This window comes from Cyclopterus lumpus, chromosome 13 (genome assembly GCF_009769545.1).
Source record: "Cyclopterus lumpus isolate fCycLum1 chromosome 13, fCycLum1.pri, whole genome shotgun sequence".
In the NCBI taxonomy this organism is placed as follows: domain Eukaryota; kingdom Metazoa; phylum Chordata; class Actinopteri; order Perciformes; family Cyclopteridae; genus Cyclopterus; species Cyclopterus lumpus.
In genome coordinates, this window is record NC_046978.1 from 4,163,629 (window position 1) to 4,188,609 (window position 24,981).

The following is a 24,981-nucleotide window of genomic DNA, read 5'->3' on the forward strand; positions in this document are numbered from 1 at the left end:
TCCGAGGGAGGAAAGGGGAAGCAAGAGGTGGGGGGAAATCAACTTTAAATCTGCAGTGATGAAAAATCAATAAAGCAGTAATTGCTTGGCTTATCACTGTGCAATGAAACAAATTGGGAGGGGAAGGAAGGCAAGGAGAAGGCTGGGTCCATACTGCACGCCAGGGTTTTTTGGCTGCAGCGTGTGGAGCTGAGCCTAGCACCATAGAGGGAGGGATGGGAAAGAGAAGTGGTGGTGGGGTGGGGTGGGGTGGGGTGGGGTGGGGGGGGGGGGAGAGAGAGAGAGAGAGAGAAAGAGAGAGAGAGAGATGAGTTTGGGCTTCAGTGGGCCAAAGCAAGGAAAAAAGGTCTCCTCGTGATAATTAAATCTTCTCACACTGATTTTCTGCCAAATTTATTTCCCCAGAGACCATAACTCTGATTCAGTGCTTACAAGCCTTGCATAACTAATCATTTCAACGTGGGGGGAACCACAAACCTGAATGAATTGGGAGGAGAGGAGAAAATAAAAAAGAGCGATGGCTAGACCAAATGTGAGGCACTATTCATCTCTAAATCAATCATTATTCAGGCAGGACAAAAATCAGAAATAAGTGTGGAATGTTCTTCTGTAAGATTCTGTTTGAAACTGACCTTTAAGTGAAGGTGTAATTGATTGTCAATGTGCTCTCTTTTACACTTTCTCTGCAGAGCTATACGAGCAGAAAACGTCCTTTAATTCCTGAACAAATAGAAACAATAAAGCCAATGAAGTGTCGGTTCAATATTCCTCTGACTGTTCCTGGCATGATTGTGTTGAACATAATAACACAACAAATAAAGCCATTTATCTGAAGTAACGACAGGAGATGAGGCTAACTCCACTAATCAATACCAAATCAATACAAACCAGATTTTCTTACATCAAAATCACTGAGACAGATCTTTCTTCAGCGCAGAGTGCACAAGAGCAATACAGTGCCTCCCTCGAGCCCGGGGGTAGATCATATAGCCGGTGAAAAGAATACAGCTTTTTAAAAAAAATGTATATTGCTCTGCCCTGAGAGAGGATGCTGGGAACTATAATTATAGCTTAGTATAATTCAGACACTCTCCTTATTAAATCCTCATGTTTTAGTTAATGTGATGAGATCATGAACACCAGATCAGTCGTGTTTACCAGCGGATGAATTTCACCGCTTGTCCTTCAAGTGGCAGCCTGAGCAGCGCCGACGCTGCTCGGTGAGGTAGCGTTGCACGCCACACCATGGCCCCGGTAATTAAAACATTTAAAGCAGAGCCAGGCCCCCTGTGCTCCCGGGGTGTGATATGGGGGTCACGCGCCTGTAGATTCTAATTTGCGCACCATTTGTATTCATGACAGGCACGTGCTAAATATTTAACAGCAGCCCGGCAGGAGTTTTGTATTGTTAGGCTTTCCAGGTCAAATAATTTGATTTCAAGGCAGATTACATTAAGCGTCAATGTCCAAGCCACTACTCTCACTTGCCTCTCATTTCCTGTCTTTTATTACAACCGAGATAGGCCAGAACTGAAGAGATATGGCTTAGGATAATACAAGAGCTTGTTATCAGTGGATTAGTTATTATTTTCAATTAGAAAAGGGATCACATCGTTTACTATGGACACCCACACCCACAATGGTGTATGCAGACACTTGCATGCAGAGCGGAAATTTTAGCTGACTGACAAATTGTTTAGTGGAGCATGAAATCAGACCTAACAAGAGAAATATAATTTAAAACAAATGATGGTCCGGGCACATGCACCCTTAATGATATTTCCTTTGTATTGATTAACGGAGGCATCCTACAGTCGGTAAGGATGGGTATTCTCTCTTTTTCTGTATGTTGAACAAGAGGGGCAAGAAACCAAATCCAGACATTTTCTGTTTCAGCCGAGACCCTGTGGTGATTGACAACAGAGCTAGTTAAACGGTGATGAGGCGTTAATGGATGCTAGGTCGAGGAAGTGGGGGGAGTGGGGATCTGTGGCTGAATATTTAATGGTCATATAATTCCTGAACACAGACACACACAGACAGGTACACACCCAACCTGTGACCTGTCCTACACACCGCGTAATTAGGGAAACAGTCCTTTCGTTTAACTGCCAAAAGAGCACACGGTAGGTATATATCCCCCTAATGGTATGGGTTAAAGAGCTATTATACGTCTCATTAAAATATATGATCTCCCAATCTGGTGGTGGTTTGAGGTAATGGGGAAAGTGCAGCATAAGGTCTAAAATACCATCTGCAGGCTATATGCAAGTGTCCAATTCATATCTACATAATTCTGTGTGTCTGAGTGTGGCTACACAAATGAAAAGATGTTTCTGTATGAACGACACATCAATGAGTGTGAGGGGATGAACTGGGGTTATCAAGCATTTGACACCAATTTTCAACTAGTTGACGTGTTTCCTTTCTCTCTCTCTTAATTTCTGACCATCAAACTTTGTCATTCCTCAGGGCAGAGAGTCACAATCTTGGAACTGGCATGCTTCTGAGAAATGAGCCACACAATAAATTAAACAAACAATAAGAAACATACCACTTGGGCTGAACAACATGATGTAAAATCAATACAAAGACAAATGTAATGTAAATTACATTTAGAATAAAGGAGCTGTATTTAACATTCTGAACAATAATATAGCAGCAAACAACAATTTGCACTTTTGGTTAGCATTGTTAGCTGTTAGCACCGTTAGCTGTTAGCACCGTTAGCTGTGAGCCGCCGGCTTATTGTTGAGAGGCATTTTGAATGTTCCCAATCTCGCGTCTTGTACCTTTAATAACACATGCAACTTTGTTTTTTAATGAATGATGATTAATTCATTTGTGAATCAATAGGAAATTAATCTGCAACTATTTTGATGATCACTTATTATAATGTTTGTCTTTTGTTTATGTAACAAAGCCAAACATTTACAGGCACGAGCATCAATGTAAATGCGAGGATTTGAATTTAACACATAGTGGACCACAAGAAAGGGAATGGAGGAATACATTTAGGTCAGTAATTTGATGTTTGGTTTACATCCACTACAGTACCAGCACACACAGTAACTCTGGATATATGTTGCCTTCAGTTAAGTGCCAGGAGTCAGTACAGTCCACACAGACTGTGTTACACTGGCAGTCAGTCCATCTTATTATAGCTGGACACACTATGTTAGCTAAAAGCCTCCTGGGCACACAAACAACATCTCTCAGCTTTAATAGCCTAAACAAGGCATGCTACTAACAAACGCAATCCTCCCCTCTCATTCTCACACCCTTTCATATCACTCGTTTTCCTTTTTCAACCACTAGCATCATCTGGCTGCCCTTAACCAGGGAGCCAAACACTCTTTTTAAGTGGAAACTACTTTGTTAACTGATGACCACAGGGTCAGTTATTGATCATCTCCTTTCTCTCTCTCAGTAAACCCTGCTGATAAAACCCACTATTCTCACAGGGCTCTGCAGTATGCAGCCACAGTTCGCTACAATAATAGATTGCATATCATAGCATTCACATGAATCAGATCTCGGTGGTTCGATTATGGCTAAACTAACTCAAACACACTGCCAGTCAAGGACGTGAATCTATTTATGAACGAGGAGTGTAGGTGGTAGTGTTCTTCACTTCTCCCCTCCATTCTCTTGAAAGCGTTTTCTCATTTCAGTTGACTTAGCGGTTCAAGTGTAAACTTTCTAGTTGTGTTGACCTCTAAGAGGCCCTGCGGGGAATAAGGAGACCCCTGGTGATTTGCTGTTTAGCAGCAGCAGTGGCCCTCCTCCTCCATTTTAGTTGTGCTTGGAGGAAGGGCAGAAGAGGATGGAGCTAGCCCACTCTGCTTGTGTCTATGTGTGTAGACGGGGTGTTCGTATGCCAATGGCCTCTCCTGCTACCGAGGCAAGGGCAAGTCATCAGGGCCACTTTGCAGAGCGTCTCTGATCTCACTTCATGTGTCCCCAACCAGCGAAAGGAATGAGATGCTCGTCGTCGAAGGGAGCGCCTGCATAGCATGCTGTGGTGCACCACTCATCTACACAATCAAGCACAACACCTTATTTCACGCAAAACGGACAGCTGGAGTGAGGGAGCTACGGAGCAAAAAGAGGCGCAGTGCAAACTCAGCTTAAGAAAAGCTATTTGATGGGGAGACTTGCCCCATCAAATGCTCTCATGCCCAAAAGCGAGGCAAGGCACCACTTTGGCCATGCTTTCCAGAGGAAAAAGATAGGATGTTAGACAGAATGTTGGAGGAGAAAACAGACAAAAGAGCATTAAGATTAAAATTAAATAATATAAATGTGAGAATCGTGGAGAGAGAGAACAGGGCGCTATAGATAGAATATATTCTTCCCAGAACTGGGGGACCAAAGCAAGAGTGCAGGGCTAATTAGTTTCCGATGGCTGGACTTTCATTTGTCTAAAAGGTCAGCTAACCTTAAAGGTCACGCTGCTGCATCCCTGCTCGATGCACACACAAAAAGAGTGAAGAGAGAATCCAGTGATATAAAAACACCCACACTAGAACCAATTGCACGCATGAATGTGCATATAGATAATCTTTGTGTGTATGCATGTCCTATGTTGGCAGGATAAATGTCCTGCCTGCAAAGCTAAGCACATATCCGCCTACCTTTATGCAGATTACAGCTGTGTTAATAACAACTAATGAGTGTCATCAAAATATCTAAGTTAATGTTTTAGTATATATGAACTGCGCATGAAGATTTCTCGTTGACAGGTCAAGGGCACTTACGCAATGTTAATGTAAACACATTAGACGTGTTTCAGTCTGTAAAAATCCTTAACATTGTGTAGAGGGCATGGACTACACAAATGCTGCAATACCTGACACAAGAAGCAGGAGTATAGAAAACACACCTGTTTGCTGTTGCACTCACGTTCACATTCAAGGCATGGGGGAGTTTTCTAGAACTGGATTATGGCACATAACAAGTTTGCGTTTTGTTTTTAGAAAGAAATGTCCAGTTTTATTAAGACAGAAGTTTTATTGCCTAAAAACTCACCTTCCTCTAGTTTCTTCCGGTCCTCCTCCTCTTTCTTGGCTACTTTGGCCTTCAGCACCTCGTCCGTCTTTGCTAAAAAAGAAAAACAGCAGCATTAGGAGCGAAGCAAAACTTCAGGAACATCATAATAGTATTATTATGGAAAACAATTTAACAGATATAGATAGATTTAATGAGCTATTAAGGAATGCATCATTAATTATGATACATGATTATAGATCTGTAATGAAAATAAAAAAATGAGATATTTCAATTTGATCTTCACATTTAAAAAAAACAACACCACATATTTGTATGCACAAGGCACGCATGGTATTTCTGTGGGAAATACCGTTTTTTCACAATGCATCATCATAAGATCAACAGTAAACGTACAAATCAGCAAAAATATGAATCCTGCCTTCTTCTCCTTTCCCTACCAGAGACCCTTCTCTGCTTTCCCTTCATACCCCTGTGCAAGTCAGCGAGTCTTCCTGAGAGGTGTTTATCGTCTCGGCATAATGAAAAGCTTAAGAGAAAGTGAGGCTGCGGGAGTAAACACTCGTCAGGGCATTTTAAGCATCTCTCATCGTGAGCCGTGTTGTCTCGGCTCCCTTTTCCGCCGCCTTTCCCCCTGAATAATCAAGATGTTAAGCCACATTAAAAAAATATAATGCTGTGTATGGCAGGACTATCAATACTGCCTCTAAATTAATTACATTTCCGTTGCGGCGCATCATTTATTTTGCAGCGTTAAGGCCTCGGCGGAGCCATTCGCCTTTATTGCTATCTCACTTGGTTGATGAGTGAGCTATGTAAAATTGAGTCTCCAATATCATTACACTTAATGAGTTTAAACTTTGAGAAAAAAAAAAAAAGCAACAGACACAGAAGAAGAGAGCGATAAGAAGGGGGAGGAAGAGAATGAGAACACTGCACTGTTTTGGGGAAGTTAATACAATACAAGAGTGGGTGTAAGTGTTTGCAGCGCTTACAGAATGTTTGTGTTAGGGCACAGCTGTGGGTGTCCGACTGTGGTTTATTGCACCACTTGAGATGACTGCATGTGTGTGTTGTGTACACTCCTGGTTTTGTGTCTGATTGTGTGTTAGACCTTTTATTGCAAGCAAATATGTTACATAAAAACACACCACATACATCATCTGTGTGTGTGCGTGCGTTTGGATGCAGGAGGCCATGGGTTGTGCTCGTCTCTCTGTGACTGCTGTGCTGTTTTTGTTCACTAATTGGCGTAGACAAAGAACCGTCACACTGCTGTTACGGCTGGTTAAGTCTGGAGGTTCCGCATCTTTACCAACAATGACTCTACATGGATGGATGAACCTTCCTCTACCTCCCTCAGCTGTGCGTGCATGCGTTCGTGTGTGTGTGTGTGTGTGCGTGCGTGCGTGTAGCAGCATGTCTAACCAAATAAGCACTATAATCAATCTCTCTTAGTTAACACAACCATAATGTAGTAAGTTTGTGTGTATGTACCAAGAATTAAACTACAGGCTGCACCATCTCTGCAACTACATTCATGACTTTTCTTGTTTGTATGCACAGATGTGGAAGTCTGTGTTTGTGTGTGTTTTTGTGTGTGTGTTTTTGTGCGAGTGAGTGAACTCCCTTCTGTGATCTCCAGTTCCCTCTTTGCTGGGGGCTACCGAGAGGCAGGTAGGAGACGGAGCGGTATTGGTGGTGAAACGGAGCTGGGAGGGAGACGGGGGAGAAAAGGAAAAGGCAGATAGATGGGGGCCACGTAGGAAAAAAGGAAGAACTGACAGCAAGTGGAACAGAAAAAACTAGCAGAAATAAGAGAAAAAGCCTTGCCTGCCATGCACACAAACAACAGGAGTGATTTGTCGCCTTTTTTTTTGTTTGCATGTTTATCCTCCACCTCGATCACTCCATCCCTCCCCAACAGGTTCTCTTATCCTCTCGCTCTCTCTACTCTCCTTCTGTTTTGCCCTCTCCCACCCATCCCCGTTTTTTTTATGCTTTCTCTTCCTTCTCTTGCTCATCTCTCTAGTACACTGTGCCTGGGGGCGATAGCAGCAAATCAAACTGTTTATCCATCTCTCATCAGTGCGCTGCCTCACGGGGTTCCTGCCCCCTCAAAACAATGAAAGTAGGCCTGAGCACTGAGCCAGGGATACGATTTAATTACATCAATAAAGAGCTCTGCTTTTTAAAAAAAGATAAACTAGAAAACAATACATTACAGCAACACACTTTGCTACACTATCATGAATAGCCTGTTAACATTACAGTTGCATGTAAAAAGAATTAAGCCTCACAGCTGTGCCCATCTAGAAATAAAGGCATATCTGTGTGAAGAGGCTGCTTAGTGGAAGTATATTTCTTGGCAACTTAGTGGCTCCAGTTCATTGTCGGATAATTCTGTGATGGACTTTTATTAAAGCGGGTAATAAACACCAGGGTGTTAGGGAGAGGAGAGGCCTTTCACTTCATTTACACTTCGTTCAGTCTTGGCTGCAGGGGCGGAGGGAAAGAGGCGAAATGGCAGCAGGAAGGGGCGGCGAGCGTCAGTGAAATCGCATTGTGATTATGAGTGTAATTGCAGCTCAGGGGCCCAGGGGCCATGTAGCTCTGATGGCGCTAGTAGATGTTTTATGCACAGCAACAGAGAGGAAGAAAGTGAGAAAGCGGAAGAGTGGGAGTTAGAGGCAGGCTGCCAGAATGTTTGCAATTTTTTCTTGACAGAATCTCCTCTTTTCTCCTCCCTTCTTTTTCTCCTTTCTTCTCCTCCTCCCCCAATGTCATCCTTCACTCCTCTCCTATTCTCTCCTCTCCTCCTCTCTCTTCTTTCTGTCCTCCTCCCCTGGCAGGATTAGCTGGGTCTCGTTAGAGGGGAAATGTAATAATGCTCCCACCAGGTGGAATCGGGCCCGCTCCATTATCAGCCGGGAGATGGATGGGCCATGTAGGGCCGGCGGGGGCCACGCGCGCACGCAATTTAGATTCAATAAACTGGCAAAGCAAGACCCCCAATCTGATTTATCTCTTACACGCCGCCAATGCTTGCTGCTACGATGCTGATTCCCTATTACCACTCAGAGAAGGACTATTCATTGGATGTAAGGCACGGCAGTAAGAGAGGCTTGTCGGGCCCCCGGGACGGCAGCAAAACAGATACAGCAGTGGGTTAATACATTTACACACAGATAAGCAATTAAATCTAAGTCTGAGGTGAGTTATAGAGTTATTAAGGAGGGATTGGAGGGGGAGAAGGGAGGGATAGGGGGTGAGAAAAAGAAGGAGGGAGGTGTTTTTCAGCACAGTAGTGCAGTAGCTTGGGCTTTAGGCCGGTACAGTAAGTATTAGAAGTGAGAAAGGCTACCATATTATAGAGTTCATGAGGTGAGAGAACAACAGAAGAGCAGCAGCCTGCCCACGTTTTTCAATAAACTCAATACAACACTTACAAACTAGCAATGTTGAAGACAGAGGTCAAAACAACAGTTATCCACTTAGTCTGTGAGCATTTGTGTGAGTTTATGAGTGAGTGTATGTATGCAAGTGCACCTCTTCGGGTCTCAATGCAAGCCGGTATGTGTTGGCGTAATGTGCATATGCATATCCACTGTGGAGTGCTGCAGTGATGTTAGCCGTGTTGGTAGTGGTGGGTGTCATTCCAGTACAGCTGCCAATCAAAGTGAATCTGAATGTCAGCAGGAGAGGAGGCGTGATAAATCAGCCTCACACCCAACGACAAACAGAATATTAGAGGCAGCGCAGCGCCATTGGAAAAATGTCCCTTCCAATCAGTCGAGCACTTTACAGTGAAGCTCAACAGCCGGTCCTCCGACCAACACTGAATAACAGATAAGACAATTAATAAATAAATAAGATACAGACAGGTTGGAAGACAGGTAGATAGACCAACGGACCTGGTGGGACACTAAGGAATAGCGGCCCTGACAAAGAAACATAAGAAGACAATGGGACAGAGAGGACAGACACTAACTGAGAACAGGCCTGACAGTGAGGACGACACAGGCCGATAGGTGGGAAGACAGAGAGAAAACTGTTGGACAGACAGACTGACTAAATAGTCATGCGTGATATATTATTGTGTTATATTGATATAAGCAACAATGTCGCACAATGCCACAGTCCCTCTGTAAAGGAATACAATGGAATAAGGAGGAAGTCAAAACATCTACATCTGTTAGGAAGCCGTGAGAATAACACAAGAAATCATGGTTAATTTATTTGAACTTTTAGGCTGACGGCACAAGTCCATCCAAATATGTGCAAAGTCATAACCTAACACCATTCAATGTCATAAACGCATATTTTGGTTGCTTTATCTGGTCCCGCGTGGTATGAAGACAGCTTCAAATGCCACAAAATAAAATGAATTAATGGGACCTTGAGAAAGACCTGATGCTGCTTCAGGTTGTCATCAATGAGGGATTCAAAAGAAGGACTCCACCTACACCAACATGAGGCATATAATATCATCATGTTCTTCTTTTTTAAAGGTTGCTAACCTAAACTTTACATTTAGTGGATGAAAGCAAACTAATTAGCCATGAACTGAACAACGACAGCAGTTTAAAATATTATTTGCTCCTAGAGGACAAGACGTTAAGACAGAAGCAGCTGCTCCACCAAGAAGATGAAGTTAAGTTCAAGTTAAGTTTTCAGCTGTCAGGGGCTTAAAAAATGATCAGGAATGATAAACCATTCGTCAAGTTTGCATGCAGGATGTAGGAAGATAAGAGTTACTACTTTACATGTGTAAACAGAACTTATGATATTTATACACACACACACACACAGAGAGAGGAGGGGGGTGGGGGGGTCAGAAGCTTGCTATGCTTTTTGGTTTCCACATTATACGTACTGAGTGAGATGGTCAGGTCAGTAAATGTAACACTGAGATGGGGGACAAAGTTTAGCTGGAAAAAAAAGCACCACTCGAAGCAACCACTAGGTGGCACAGCACACAGACGACACAAGGCTCCAGCTGGGCTTTGATTTAATGTGTGTGTTTAAATACAGGTGCCTATGTGTTTGTACAGGAGCCACCATCAAAACCAACTCATTCAGACCTTGTAGTTGTAAAGTATAACTTGACACAGGAACAATCACAAATATACCTGCATGCTGATTGGAGGGGCCGGCATGAAGCGGTACAACATGTAATTTACATATTTAGCAGTAGAAATACATAAAACCATCCAAGGACACGATTGCATTATATTTGCAATTAATGTTTGACATGTTGAAACTTGTGTTGGGCCAGAAGCAAGTCTCCTGTCTAAAAAAGAATATCAGTGTCAGTGTGTCTCTGCCGTAGGAGTGGATTCCTTCAGGCAGAAGATAGGAGCCCTGAACTTGAATGATCTGCATCGCAAGCTGCCCTCTGCATCTGTCATCAGGCTGATTTAACGACAACCCATGAAATATTTACAAACTAAACAATTAGAGAGAGATATCTTACAAAATTAATCAATTATTCATTGCCAATCGTCTGAAAAAGCTTTTGTTTTGTTTCATGGCTATATTCTGATGCTGGGGGGGGGGGCATCAATTAGGGCCTGTACTCCTGTGGTGTTATGGATGCTTCAGAGCGGAGTGATTGCCTAGATGAAGGAGCCAGATGCAAATTGTCAGTAATGCATGCTAACACAGTGTTGAGGCAGATGAGGTTGATAGAAAAACACTGTACACTGTGCTATACATGAACACAGAGGAACAATTTGGATTATATCTGAGTGTGTGAAGAAATTTGTTTCCCTACCTACACTGGATATTGTCAGAACCAAAAACTCTGGAGCTTCGCTTATGCAACATTTGTTTAAAACGACCTCTTAACTCTCGACACCTGGGCTCCGTGTTTTTATTTTCCTTCTCAGTGATCGTGTTGAAATTGCATTTGTCAAGCTCAAAGAGGTGAGGAATTAAGAAGGCATTTATCTTATTTATAGGAAAAACAGGAAGTAACTCTGTCCAGATTGATTTTCTCTGCAAACTACAAACACAGACTCATTCAATTCAAATCATATTTTCTGCACAGTATGTCTCGGTACATTTAGTAGATTGCATCTCCCTCCTTACAGTCCATTTCTATAGATATAAGGAAGGGCTCTTGTTTCTGCACATGAAACCAGTCGCCAAAGTTGCTCTTTGTGATGCAGCCATCCAGTTAGGCACCCCTGAGTTGTTTGTCCCGATTAACGAGTCAGACTCTAAATAACACATTTCCAATCAGTTCAAATTGAGAGTGAAGAATAATAAAGATCAGTACAATAATCCTCAGCTCCACGTTCCAAAGCACCACACATCGCTCGACTCCAGACAACACACTGGGGAGGGTTTTTTATTTCCTTTGGGCAAAACCCTGCATAGGAGGTCTGCAGAGGGTGGCTTGGGCCCAGCACTCCAACTTAGCCTTTAGACCCAAGGGCAAAAACGCTCAGCGAGACGGAGGACCTGGACCCTGGGCCGGATAGGAGAATTCAGAAAAGGTGGGGAGGAGCAGAGGCCTCCAGCGGTCAGGGAGATCAGAGAGGGATGTTACTCTGAGGAGCATGCACTGCCATGGGCTTTGCACACACATGCACACGTAAACACACGCATGGATGTCAAAATATAATATTTGCATAAGGCATAAGAGCACCCCACACACACACACACACACACACACACACACACACACACACACACACACACACACACACACACACACACACACACACACACACGCCTGTGGGATAAAGCCAACAACAAAGCCGCTTTAATGAACCCACAAGGTCACACAAAGTACAATTTTGAAGCCTGGAATTATCATATGTACATTGTAAATGCCTTTACTGTAGATATTCAAACATTAAACTAATGTGTGTGTGCGTTAGCAGTAAAAGTACAGGTATTGTATTGGTTGGTGAGAGAACGCTGCCTTTTAGATAAATACAAAAGTTCTGACACGAGAACTTCCTTGATATGAGCGGGTAAGTGCATACCAGAGGTCTTGAGAGGGCAATCAGACCAAATCCATAATGCAGGGTTCACATGGTAAAATATTAAGCATCTTGGGGCCTCTGAACGACATTACACCCTCAACTTCAACCCTGTCATGTCTCCACATGCCACTATCTCTTTCTTGTGCCCCTGGATTTTCTCTTTAGACACTCACCTGCTTCTTTGCATTCTTTCTGTCTTGGAATAAGTTTGTGTGCTAGGTGTTAGAGAACCCCCCCCATTTATAGACAAATCCCTTGTAGGAAGCTAACAATAGGTTCAGCACACATTTGGCCATTCATACCCGACTACCTGGCATAAACGGTAGCCTTTCCAAAAAGGAGACACTACAGCTAGACAGGGTTGTTTCTAAAACAAAAATGGCCACCGGAGTACTGTATTTACAATGGTGGTTAAACAATTCATGACTTCAGTGTAAAAGGGGAGTAAAATAAGTGTGCATATATTAGTCTCTGTTGCAAAATTAATTGGTTGGCATGCACTAAGACAAGTGACAAGTAGCTGTCTCGTGGTAAGAGTCGGCTCTCACTTGTTGGCATTGAATCTTTTGAGGTGGTCCACAAACCCGATTGAATTGTTGTATCTCTAAATTGTTGGTAAATGTTTGGAGACATCAATTTAGACGATATTTCTTTTATCTGGAATTTGATTTATTTACCATGTTCTTAGTGACCATATTTGTGTTGCATTGTTTTGTGGAAAATCTAAACAGGGATATTTAGCCAAATTAGGAGCTGAGCAGGCAAAAGGGAGAGCCGCTTTTCTCTGATTTTATGAACGAAAGGCGTGGGCTAGAAGGGAATAAAGGCAGAAGTATTACAACAGAAGAACATAAGGTCACACACCCTTCACTGCCACCAAATCTGAGATCTCTCCACCAGCTGTCGCTCCGCTCTCTCTGATGCTTTACTCTCTGATGCTTCATGTCTCACATCGCTCCTTGGAAAGTGAAATAAGTACCGCTTGCTTTGCCTGTGCATGTGAGAGTTCACAGTTAAGCTGGCTTTTCTCCATCAAGGTGCCCCAGTGGTCCCACCATACACGTCTCCTGTACAGGAACTGATTATAGCTCGGTGTAGCATTCCACCCAACACCACGTGAATGGGTTGTACATTACCAGGGTCCCACATACCTGAAGTAATCATGCTTACATTCTGTCATTCATATGATTAAAATGTCCTTATGACTGCAGAGATTCAGGCAGATTTAGAATAAAATAAACTTAATTGAATTTAGCCTTTTCTTCCAATTGGATAAATTTCAAAACAGTCCAAATCAGAACATAAGTACACGTTCAAATAGAATTGTGAGTGGTACACAGATCAAACATTCCCTGATATCCCTGAAAAAGGAAAGTTGTGGTAATAAGTCCAAACTATTTAAAGCTGCTGACAACAGAAATGCTCATAAACTGGTCATATTTACATGAAATACTTTCTGTATAATAGTTATTTCATTTCCTAACTGTTTAAATAAAATGATTATTGATGAGTAATTCCAAAATGTAAAAGAATGTTGCATCATTATTTTACAGAAAAGTCACAAACATTTTAGGCCACAATATTCAAGCTGTGCGATATTTATTCGAATGATATATATAGATATATATATGTGCTGCAATTTCTGTGCAAAAATATGCTGGCCGAGTGTGTGTGCGTGCATATGTGTGTGTATCTGCTCATCTGTTTCAGAGTGAACGCACTTGAGCGTGTTGCTGAATGGTGGAGAATAGGCTCAGGTTCCCCCTCTGAAAGCCTGTTGGATGCCATTGTGATGGCACACCACTGAGTGTGTGTATCATGTGTGTTGTGGTAGTGGCGGTGGTGGGGAGGGGGAGATGAGGCTAAGTCTATCAGGACCCCCGCACATGAAAGGTAAACTGGAGCCGCTAATCGCAGTGCTGACACAAGGAGGTTCAGGAGGGCGGCCACTTAGAAAAGAAAGGCAGGAGAGCCGGGACCCTGGCAGCGTCAATAGGGCTCAGCACAACTGACCACATTACAGGAACAAACACACACTGCAGAATAGACACACAAACTTGGTGGTCCCTGCCTGCTCTTTGGTGTGGACTTCACAAATGCTGGGTCGAGTGTGTGTATGTGTTCATGTGCATGTAATACGTACCCAAAAGACTGTATTCATTTTCTTTGATGTATTTTTACAAATTCCGCCGACAATGTATTTGATTTATTTTCTTTCTTAAAAGGAAAAAAATAATAATATGTGATTGAATTCCAATATTACACACTCGGAGGGACAAGGTGATTAACGCAGGGACAACAAGGTTAGGAAAGAACATCAAATGCAGGAGAGTAAAGGAATAAATGAAGCAAAGCAATACAAAATGAAAACAAGTTCAGGGACATATTTGGCAATTAGCGCTAAAATGTCAGCTCACGAGAAATGATGAAGGAAAACAGAGAGACAGTATGCACGAGAGAGGGAGAGGGCAGGCTGAGAGTGTCACCTAGGGAGAGGGGAGGGGGGGGGGGGGGGGATGGCCTGGCCGCATGAGGAGAAGCAGCACAGGGGGGAGGAAGAGCGAGGGAGATTGTACAAATGACAGCACCCCGTTGAAGGTAGTGCTGTGCACTCCCGTCTCTCTTCCCTCTTTCTCATCTCTTAATGCTTATTTTCATCACTTTGCTTAAAATATTGATAATCAATTAGCACTACGTCTGTTTTGCTACAGAATGTGTGTCACGGTCTATCACTCTGTCAGAGCCAATTCGCCGCTCATTCAAAGTTCATTTTTCCTTGGCGGCTCTGTGCCTTTGGAGGAGTCATTACGCGGGGAACATAGCCCGGGGTGCAATCACCTATTCTCTTTCATTACTGGGGAGATGGAGAAGGTGAGAGAGATTATTAGAACTTTGGAATGATCACAAAGCTCCACACCGCCTGTCAGATCCCCCCTACGTGTAATTCATCTGGCCTCACTACCTCCCCCTACCCCCTTCCCTCCTACTCTCCCTCATCCCTCCTCCCCCAGCCTCAGCCAGGGGTTTGGCCACAGACATTATTCATGAACATCTGCAGCGCACTGAATATTCCACAGCCTCCGCCGTGATGAAAAGGGAGCTGCCCCTTTGACTTGAAAATTAACATGTCGGCACAGGGATTATGAACGCGGCGTTTCATTCCAAGCCGAGCCGGGCCACGCTGAGATCGGCTGAGCTGACGGTACGGGCTGGGCTAAGCGCGGAAGGATAAGCGGGACAGGTGAAGAATGTGCTCTTTGTATTGGCCAGGTGTCTCTGTTTCACTGGCTAACGGGGAAATGATCAACTTAATAAAAATATTTTATTTCAAAGCAATGGAAGTGACCATAGTGCAGTTACATCCGCCGTCATGCATCCAAACACACACTCAAATCAGACGTTCCTGATGTGATACGGTGGCTTCAGCTGTTGATTTAAAGCCTTAAAGTCTTCAACTTCAGCACAAATGACTTTCTCAGGTAGATTTACAGACATAATCACTGCAATCAAGTGCTCCGATTGTCACGTGAAGGGCTCAAACATGTCTTTGTCTGAATATGATAATAACATATTTACACAACTAATCTAATTTAATTTTTATATATATATATTAGGAAAACTCACAAGTACGTTAATCATTTCATCTGAGCATATCTGTTTACAAGGCCATCAAATATAATGTAATGTCGATGAGTACTACTTTGATTCATAGATTAATTTGCAGTATTTGAATGAGAGACAAATATTTAAAGGATGATTAAAACTATTAATAACCTAGCCCTTATTTTCTAGATTTTTGTGTGGTGGTACCGCTCCAGTGGAGCAACATTTCCTGAAGTTTTAAGCCCAAAACACAATTTATCCACAGCCTTACAATATGATGAAGATTCACACTATTAAGATCTTCCTCCACTAGCAACTGTCTAAGATGTGGATAACTGTTGGATGGAAGATGTCAACCTCCCAAGAGTTAAATGGCAGGTAAACCATTCACTTAAAAATAAAAGCTCTAATTACTACTAAGAATTTTAATCAACCTCTTCACAGTAATTACAAATCCATATACTACGTGTATGTGTGGATGCTGGACACACACCAGAGACAGAAAGAAAGAAAAAAGAAAAGAAATATGAGCAGACAGACTTACTGAAGAAAGAAAGAAGGGGAGAGAATACACTGTAATGCCTCTGGAAAGGGGAGCAGTTGGAGGGTTCAGACACGGGCTGGAGTGGGACTTTGCGCTGCCTCTTGTTGATTGTGAATGGCAGAGCAAGTTTACTCTGGCAGTTGGAGCCAAAATGGAGTCTGACAGCTTTGTCAGGGAGTTTGAGCGGCTCAGTGGCAGGGCAGCAATCGGGATGATTCCATTCCTTTCATCTCCAAATTGCCGATGTACGCTTGTGAAACCTCCATGGCAATAAAAAGAGAAGGGCGGGGGGGGGGGGGGGGGGGGGGGGGGGGGATAGTTTTGGGGATGACAAGCGATGACATTAAAAGAGAAAAGAGGCGCAAAGAAGGAGAGAAACTGCAGACCAAAGTCAGAAAGAGTTGGATGCAGAACAAACATGTCAGGATATGTTAGCGTACTCTCTGAAATACACAAATATTAATAATCCTCGCACTTATTACCACCTTTTAAGTCTCGTCTCTTTATAAATTATTCTACAACATAGCACTACATTACAACCCACTCAAGATCTTGACCTCTGGGTTTTCCAACTGCAACCTCTATATATTATTCTGGACATTTCTGCAACCTTTGCCACTATATGAGACTTACCGACCTACAAATATGAACACTGGCAGCAACTTTATGTGCATGCCCGGCCTATTTATGTTCTCCTTTCATTATATAAACAGCCCTCTTCTTAAACTCTTTACTTTTCTTAGGGAGAGTCTGAGACGAGACCACTAAGAAATGTAAAGACACGTCTATAGTGTGTCTGAGAGGAGGGATTGACAGAATAAAGGAAGCTTTACTAGCACTGCTTTGTACTGTTACATTCCCATAGCTTTATCCATGTGATCCCTTCTACCTCTATCTGCTTGCCTCATGTTTTTTTCCCTATTTCAATTTACAGGATTTGTTTCTGTGTGTCTGACAGCGAGGAGGATGAGGTATAAAATTAATCTTTATCCTGGTTTTGTTGTTTTTCCTCCTCCTTGACAATGCATGTCAGTAATTAGCCGGCCAGTTTGGTTCCAGGCTTTTCAGTGGGTGTCTCCATTTGCCAACTTTCGCCTTTTGTTCTTGCCACACAATACCGCCCACTCGCCCTCAGTGTCTCTCTCTTTCCTCTCTGCTCTCCGCCTCACACCCACACAGGGCGTTACACAATCTATCCAAATGTGCTTCGCTTTAAAACCCCATTACTTAGCCCCTGTTGTTTCGTTCAACACAATTAAAAGAACAGGCCCTTCATGAGAATTCAGAGAGCTTCGCTCATTCACTCCCTTCATCCTCTCCCTCACTCTCCCTTCTTCTGCGTTTCAGCGTTGGCCGAGGAGTTACTGTGAACAGGCCAGCTTAGTTCCCCTAATTCCTTGGGTTTTGTTTGCACATAGGCTTAGTTTGGTTCCATTTGAAACTACTCAATGCCATGCTTCATCCCCTGGCTGTAACCAGACCAGTGAGCAACTTTAAAAATCGGTCAGCCAAATGGAAACAGTACACACACACACACACACACACACACACACACACACACACACACACACACACACACACACACACACACACACACACACACACACACACACACACACACACACACACACACACACACACACGCGCGCGCACGCGCACACACACACACACACACACACACACACACACACACACACACACACACACACACACACACACAGCTGAAGAGCCTGACAAGGTTAAAGGGCACTGGCCATTGTTGTCTCTCTAAGTACTGACACACTTCAAAAGAGTAAAAAAGTTGAAGGCTTTTCCAGTAATGACTACCTGGTTGGGCTTTGGCGGAGGGTCTGGTGGTAATTTCAGGCTCTGGCCTTCCATACAAGCGTGTAAGCCCTGCAGGATGGGCTTAGTTCAAAAGAAAGTCAGGTAAATGAGAGACGAGGGTACTAGTCAGTAATATTGACTGCAAGGTCACTGACAGGGAGGTGTCAAGAGGGAATAGACATGTCTAATCTAAGAGAATCATCCCTCCAGTCTAAAATAACGACATCTCTCATGATACATTAATTGACACCTAGAATTCAGATGTGGATTAAGTGGAATAATGCGTCAATGGACAAGAAACTATTGTATTTTATTCTGGGAAAAATACCAAACATTTCTTGGCTGCGGCTATGCGAATGCAATGATTTGCTTTTTTCTTTTCTTTTTTGCAGATGACACCTTAGGCTTTTATTACATTTTTCACTGTCTTCTGACATTTTGTAGACAAAACAGCTAATTAATAGAGAATGTACTCGGTAGATTATTTGATACTGAAAATAATTAGTTGAAGTCTGAAAGTTGTGCCAACATTTTTCAGCAAATCTTTTTTGGCATGATCATTTCTTGCATCTAACTATCTTATTTGAGTTTAACATTGTATTGTGTTCAAATCAAAACATCTAAATGGTCTCCCAAAACACATCCATTGAAATTGAGGGCAAATTGCAGACAGCTGGTGATGTTTTTACAACAATGATGCAAAACTCAGTGACAAATATCAAATTAAAAAACACGTAAGTCTTTCTTTGCTAAACACTGCACAGTTTTCAAACCCTGAATATTTAATTTAACGTGTACTCAGTACAAATAAAAGCAATCAACTTAAGGCTCGGCCACTGTGCTTCTAGTTAACGCCTTAATGGAGTCACGCAGGTTACTGAAATCATCAGAGCCTGCGTGTGCCGAAACACAGCAGACACACACGGGTCTGTATTTAGCCGGTGGTCTCCGTCTGTGTGGCAGAGGTAAGAGGTGGAGACCGTTGTGTAATTCACATTGGACAAGACTTTTAAGAACAAACACACCATGGCTGTAAAGCGTACCGGACAGTCTGACAGTGAGCCCAGCAAACCGGAGCACAAAGGCAAGGCAATCATTTTAATATACTCTGTGTGATGAGTAGAATCAGCCATATTCAGAAGTATCATTCCCATTCATAATCAGACATTTGAGCCATGTTTTTGTCCCTGTTGCATTACAGTCCACAAACTAAGTTAATTAACTCAACCTCTGACACTCGCCAATATCAGTGCTACTACAGTGTGTATAACAGCCAAAATGTAATACAGCAATCCTTAATGTAATCCAGCTTGGCTGTAATTCTCCTCACTGGCTGCGTAACATGGTTATAAAAATCAAGGTTTAACTCATTTATACTGGAGGAGCTAAACGCACTCGATCATCAGTGAAGACACCAGAAATGGTTTGTTTTAGTCATTTGACCATCTGCAATCAGGCCACTAAACACTTAATCAAGTTAATTAATTAAAACAACCCTTTGTTAATGAGATAATACGAGATCTAAATATTAATTTAATGAATTATGCATGAGAGTTGGAATAGTTTAGGGGAGGAGTCTAACTGTTCATTTTCATAGTCTATATAACCTACTACCACACACCCACACCACCACCCCTGTTTGTGCTCACATATTAAAGAAACCCTCTGTGGGGGCTGATATTGATCTTTATTTGAAACAGTCAGATAGGGGCGCAAAACTGGCTTAAAACCCACTAATTACATCAGCACTGAAAATAAATCATTGATCAACGGCATTATGGGACATTACACTATGCCCCAAAACTGGATCAAAGTGAATGAAGTGGCTTAGCAGGGGTTTCACTGGGGCTACAGACGGGAGACAGGATTATCACCCCTGGACACGCACACACCCCTCAATAAGATGATATATAAGTCTGCTACTGGACTTATGTTGCACACACAGGATTCACAGTGGCATAAAAAAACATATCTGGTGTCTTTTGCCCATCTTGAGCCTCATCAGTCAATTTCAAACCGTTCAAAACACTTGACTTTAACTTAACATGTTTCACATGCTCTATAACAAATATTTAATCTAAATGTTCTACACAAAAATAACCGTTTTATAATGCAGTCCTGGCCTAATGTGAGCGGGCCTCATGTCTAGGACCTGTGGAGGGGTCCACTGGGGGAATGAATAAAAGAAAGGGGCCCCTGCTGGTTCATCTGGCCATCTATTGGTGCCCCGAGACCGCTGTTTCGGCCATCCCACCAGCCCCACCACTGGCCCCTTAGGGCTGCCGGCCTGCTGCTAGAGGACCCCTTCATGTGTCATTAACAGTTCCCAAGCTGCAACACACACACACAAGCGTGCACACACACACACACACACACACACACACACACACACACACACACACACACACACACACACACACACACACACACACACACACACACACACACGCGAAAAACTGTGGTGCTTTCAGAGCAGTGATTACGTTTACATGGTGGGCAATTTCTCCGAAAAGACCTCAATTAAGACAATTAAGTACTTTTGTTGTTGTTCCTTTTCTGATCATTACTGACGCTCAATTCCAGTCTCAGTATTAAAGTACATTGGATTCATGTATACTCTTTAATCTAACTACTGCAGTAAAAACATGCCGTTGAATACTGGAGGGAAACCGTGATGTTTACATGTAATATGGAGGGAGCATCTTGGTTCTATTCATGCACATTCAACAGCCACTGAACAACTTAACCGCTACGGTTTGGGGTTCAATGGCTTGTTCATACTTTCAAACAAGGAGATGATGGGGACTTTGTTATGAGCAGGACTGTATTTTGAAAAGGAAATGACTATTTCTTGCTTAAAGACTGACAGCTGCAAAGTGATTCTGGCCTTTGCCAAACCACAATGCAACTGCTGAACCTCAGTAGACAAGTTACACACTACACAATCATTGCATCTGGAAAATAATATAATTACCTTCACAACTTAATATTTAGGAAGGAAGTATTCACAATAAACATTTAAAAGTTGAAGGGGGTGTTAGTCTTGGTTTAATTTAGAGAAGCATCTGTATCTGTATTTTTTGTTCACTTTGCTCCTGAAATCAAAACACGATTGTAGGATGAACAAACACAATCACCGGTAAACAAAACAACCTCCAGGTACATCATCCTTGCTGTTGCAGCCAGTTTGTTACTGAAAGCTCGGCAAACTCTACAAAGGTATGAGAGCTGCACTCACTAAGACCCAGCAAGCTGCCACTTAGTACAAAGTTAGCTACATCAACTCCACTTGTACTTACATTGTGCTCCAATCTACTTACACTGGCAAATCCAGGGCTTACATTACACTGAAATAAGCAGCGGATATTGGCAGAATGGGCTTACCCAGGCATCGTTTTAACTGGGGCTTTCTGAGGGAATTTTCTGGCCTACTAAATATTGAGGACAAAAATAAAGTAGTTGTTGTTGGCCATCATCTTCAGCAGGAGTTCAGGGGGACTCAGGGGGGTGTTAAGATGATTTGTAGGCCTTTTCTCCTATCAGATCATCTCAAATGTGAGTGATTACACCGGTAATCAGCTGCAAGCCGACTCTGGCAAAGTCTGTGTTTAGGAGATAAAGAGCGAGAGACAGAGTTAAGAATGGAGAGAGAGAGAGACCTGTGAGAGAGACAACAGAAAGAGGGAGAAAGGAGGAAGAAGGTGGCAGATTATTTCTCAATATTATCACATGCCAGGACGGCCATTCTCCTTCAGCTTTCTCCCTCTCTCCTTCTCATACACTCTTTCTATTCAGAGATCCATTTGTGCTTGGGCAAACAAATAGCTGACACTGCCTCATCAAAGCTTGGGATTGGCAGCCCGGGCCAAGTGGGGCTGTTGACAAGCGAGGGCAGTGAAAGAAGAGGAGGAGAGGAAAGAGCAAGAGAGAAAGAGAGACAACGGAAATCCCTGTCGTAATTCCCCAAACTGTAATCCATTGGGCTTAATGGTGTGTGCGTGCGTGTGTGTGTGTGTGTGTGTGTGGGGATTATACATTTATCATCAATGTTCATCCTTGCTCTCATACTGGTGTGTGTGTGTGTGTGTGTGTGTGTGTGTGTGTGTGTGTGTGTGAAAAGCCAGCTTGTGTATATGGCCTAACAATGCCGGCTGAGGGATTTAAACCCTCACTCTCTATCATATCACCACATATCCTGGCCAATTCAGAATAACGACTACTCTATTCACTGCGGCTGATCCTACAGATTAGTCCTGATCTGGAGACGCCCCCCAACACACACACACACACACACACAAACACACACACATACATACAGCCCCCCTTTCTTACCCTCACCTCTACCACTTGCTCTAAACATGCTGTACTTTTTGTCAAAATGTAAGATCCCCTTGTTACTGTGTGTCACGACTCATCTGTAACTGGTCCCAGCAGGAGTAATCAAGACTCTCCGAAAGCTTTTTGTAATTACTTGAACTCTATCAACTCAAGGTCAAAAGGTCATAGCTGGTCCTGTAAAACCCTGGCAGGGTTTAATGTAGAATGGGGATTTAAAGGTTTGTCACGATTAGAAATATTTACACATCTATTTCGCTACTGCAGCTCAACTAAACTCAGATAGGTTCCACGTAGATAAAATACAGATACACGCAAAGAGGTGTTTCCCTCATTGATATAATGGGACAAAATAATAGAAACACCTGTGAGTATGAGGCAATACAATCCAGTTTCAACACAAACTGAACATTATCACATGGGAACTTGGGTTTACTACAGGACTGGATTAGCTAATTAGTTTATAGTTGTTCCATAAACTAGCATAAACTGGCAGTGTATATTTTGTGGATTTACTTCTAAAACAAAAACTGTTGCCTCCCTGATTTTGAATGCTTCATGGCAGAAGGCCACCGTGATAGAAGACACTGATACTTCCATCTATTATCCAAACCGCTTATCCTATTCAGAGTCACGGGGGGCTGGAGCCGATCCCACCTGACATTGGGCGAAGGCAGGGTACCCCAAGGACAGGTCTCCAGACTATCGCAGGGCACTTAGAGATAGACATTCATTACCTATGGGTCATTTAGACTCGCCATATAACTTTGGACTGTGGGAGGAAGCCAGAAAACCCAAAGAGAACACACGCTGCACGGGAAGAACGTGCAAAGTCCACAGAGTGTAAGCCACTACACCACCATGCAGCCAACATTTAAATGTAAAATGTGTGTCTGACTGCAGTTATCAATTACAGAAATAGAATTTTTTTTCAGTGAGGCTGCAAAAACGACCTTAACCGCGAGTGAAAAAACGCAGAGGGCAAAACAAAAATGAAAAACTTCACAGAATTTTAACCTGGCTCCACTTTTATCTCGACGCAACAGTACATTACTTTGCAACATGAATGCCTTATTTTAACTGTTTACCTCCTCATTGTCACGACAAAAGATAACCTTCCAGAGCAGTAAAATCCTTCCACATATCGTGAAAAGGCTGTGGAGTGTTTTGATGTTGGATAAGCACTCACACTCAATATATTCAATCAGATCTCACCAGATCTATTATATACTCAAAAACTGGACATCCTGAATTGTATTTTATCGCCGCTACCTGAAACACGCCCTGCACAAAGGTCTGATGTTAATAACTGATTTGATTGTCAAATTAACTTTACAAAAGTTTGATTGTGCTTGCTTGAAATAAATAATAATCTGATTATTGTCATTTATTACAAAACGTTGTGCTGAATAAATTCCCAATGGACATTTAGACCGAAATGTTCTATGAAATAAATAATCCAGCACTAAGCGAGACAAATACTCACTCATATGATCGATGAACTCACTTCTTAGAATTTTACAAACTAAGGGATCAGCTTAAAAACCACAAACCAAACCAGAAATCAAGGTGTAGTTATTCAGACCTTAACGTGAACAGTCATATCAAGACAATTACAAAATCAGCCTACTATCACCTGAAGAATATATCAAGTATTAGAGGATTTATGTCTCAACAGGATTTGGAGAAACTTGTCCATGCTTCAGTAGACTTTGACTACTGTAACGGTGCGTTCACAGGTCTCTGTAAAAAGTCAATCAGAACGCTGCAGCTGATTCAGAACGCTGCAACTCGAGTCCTCACTAAGACCAGGAAAGTGGATCACATCACTCCAGTTATGAGGTCTTTGCACTGGCTTCCTGTCCAACACAGAATTGACTTTAAAATCCTGCTGCTGGTTTATAAAGCACTGAATGGTTTAGGGCCTAAATACATTTGTGATCTGCTGCTACCTCATGAACCATCCCGACCCCTCGGGTCATCTGGGACTGGTCTACTTCCTGTTCCACGAGTCAGAACTAAACATGGAGAAGCAGCGTTCAGTTGTTCTGCTCCACATATCTGGAACAAAGTCCCTGAAAGCTACAGGTCTGCTGAGACCCTCAGCTCCTTTAAATCCAGATTGAAAACTTTTCTGTTTGCTGTTGCCTTTAATTGAACAAGATTCAAGGATATAAATCAATTTCTGCATCTCACTACTGCATTTTTTATTTATTTTTTTAACTGCATTGTAACTGTTATTATATTTCTTGCTTTTTGACTGTTTAAAATGTTTTAATGAATGTTATTAATTGTTTTTAAATCTCGTTTTCTTTTGCATTATGTTTTGATGCGTTTCATATGAAGCACTTTGAATTGCCTTGGTGTTGAAATGTGCTATACAAATAAACTTGCCTTAACAGTTCAATCGATGACCGATGGCCGTTGTGACCTTTCCGGTATGCAACTGTCACTATTAACGCAAGGCGACTTGTGGAGCCTGGATCTGGCCTCTAAAGTGTCCACAAAGCCGCAGATCAAGACAGGTTTATTCTGAGTAGGAACAGAGCTGATCACATCAATCTCTGCCCGGGAGTCTGGAGCAGCCTGTTTTGGCTTTAGCTTCGTCTATTGGCTCTAAAAAGACATGAATCAAACTGAACGAGACAGATTAGCCTTTGGTAA

The 24,981-nt window shown here is 42.6% G+C and overlaps 1 protein-coding gene across 1 annotated transcript in view; it reads right to left on the minus strand.

Annotated features, from left to right (window-relative positions):
* The window catches only part of rsrc1 (arginine/serine-rich coiled-coil 1), a 106,011-nt gene that overhangs the window by 14,844 nt on the left and 66,186 nt on the right, over positions 1–24,981 (minus strand). The window contains exon 7 of the mRNA XM_034549092.1: positions 5,032–5,103. Within this exon, the coding sequence (XP_034404983.1) occupies positions 5,032–5,103 (72 nt within the window). The remainder of the gene's footprint in view (positions 1–5,031; positions 5,104–24,981) is intronic.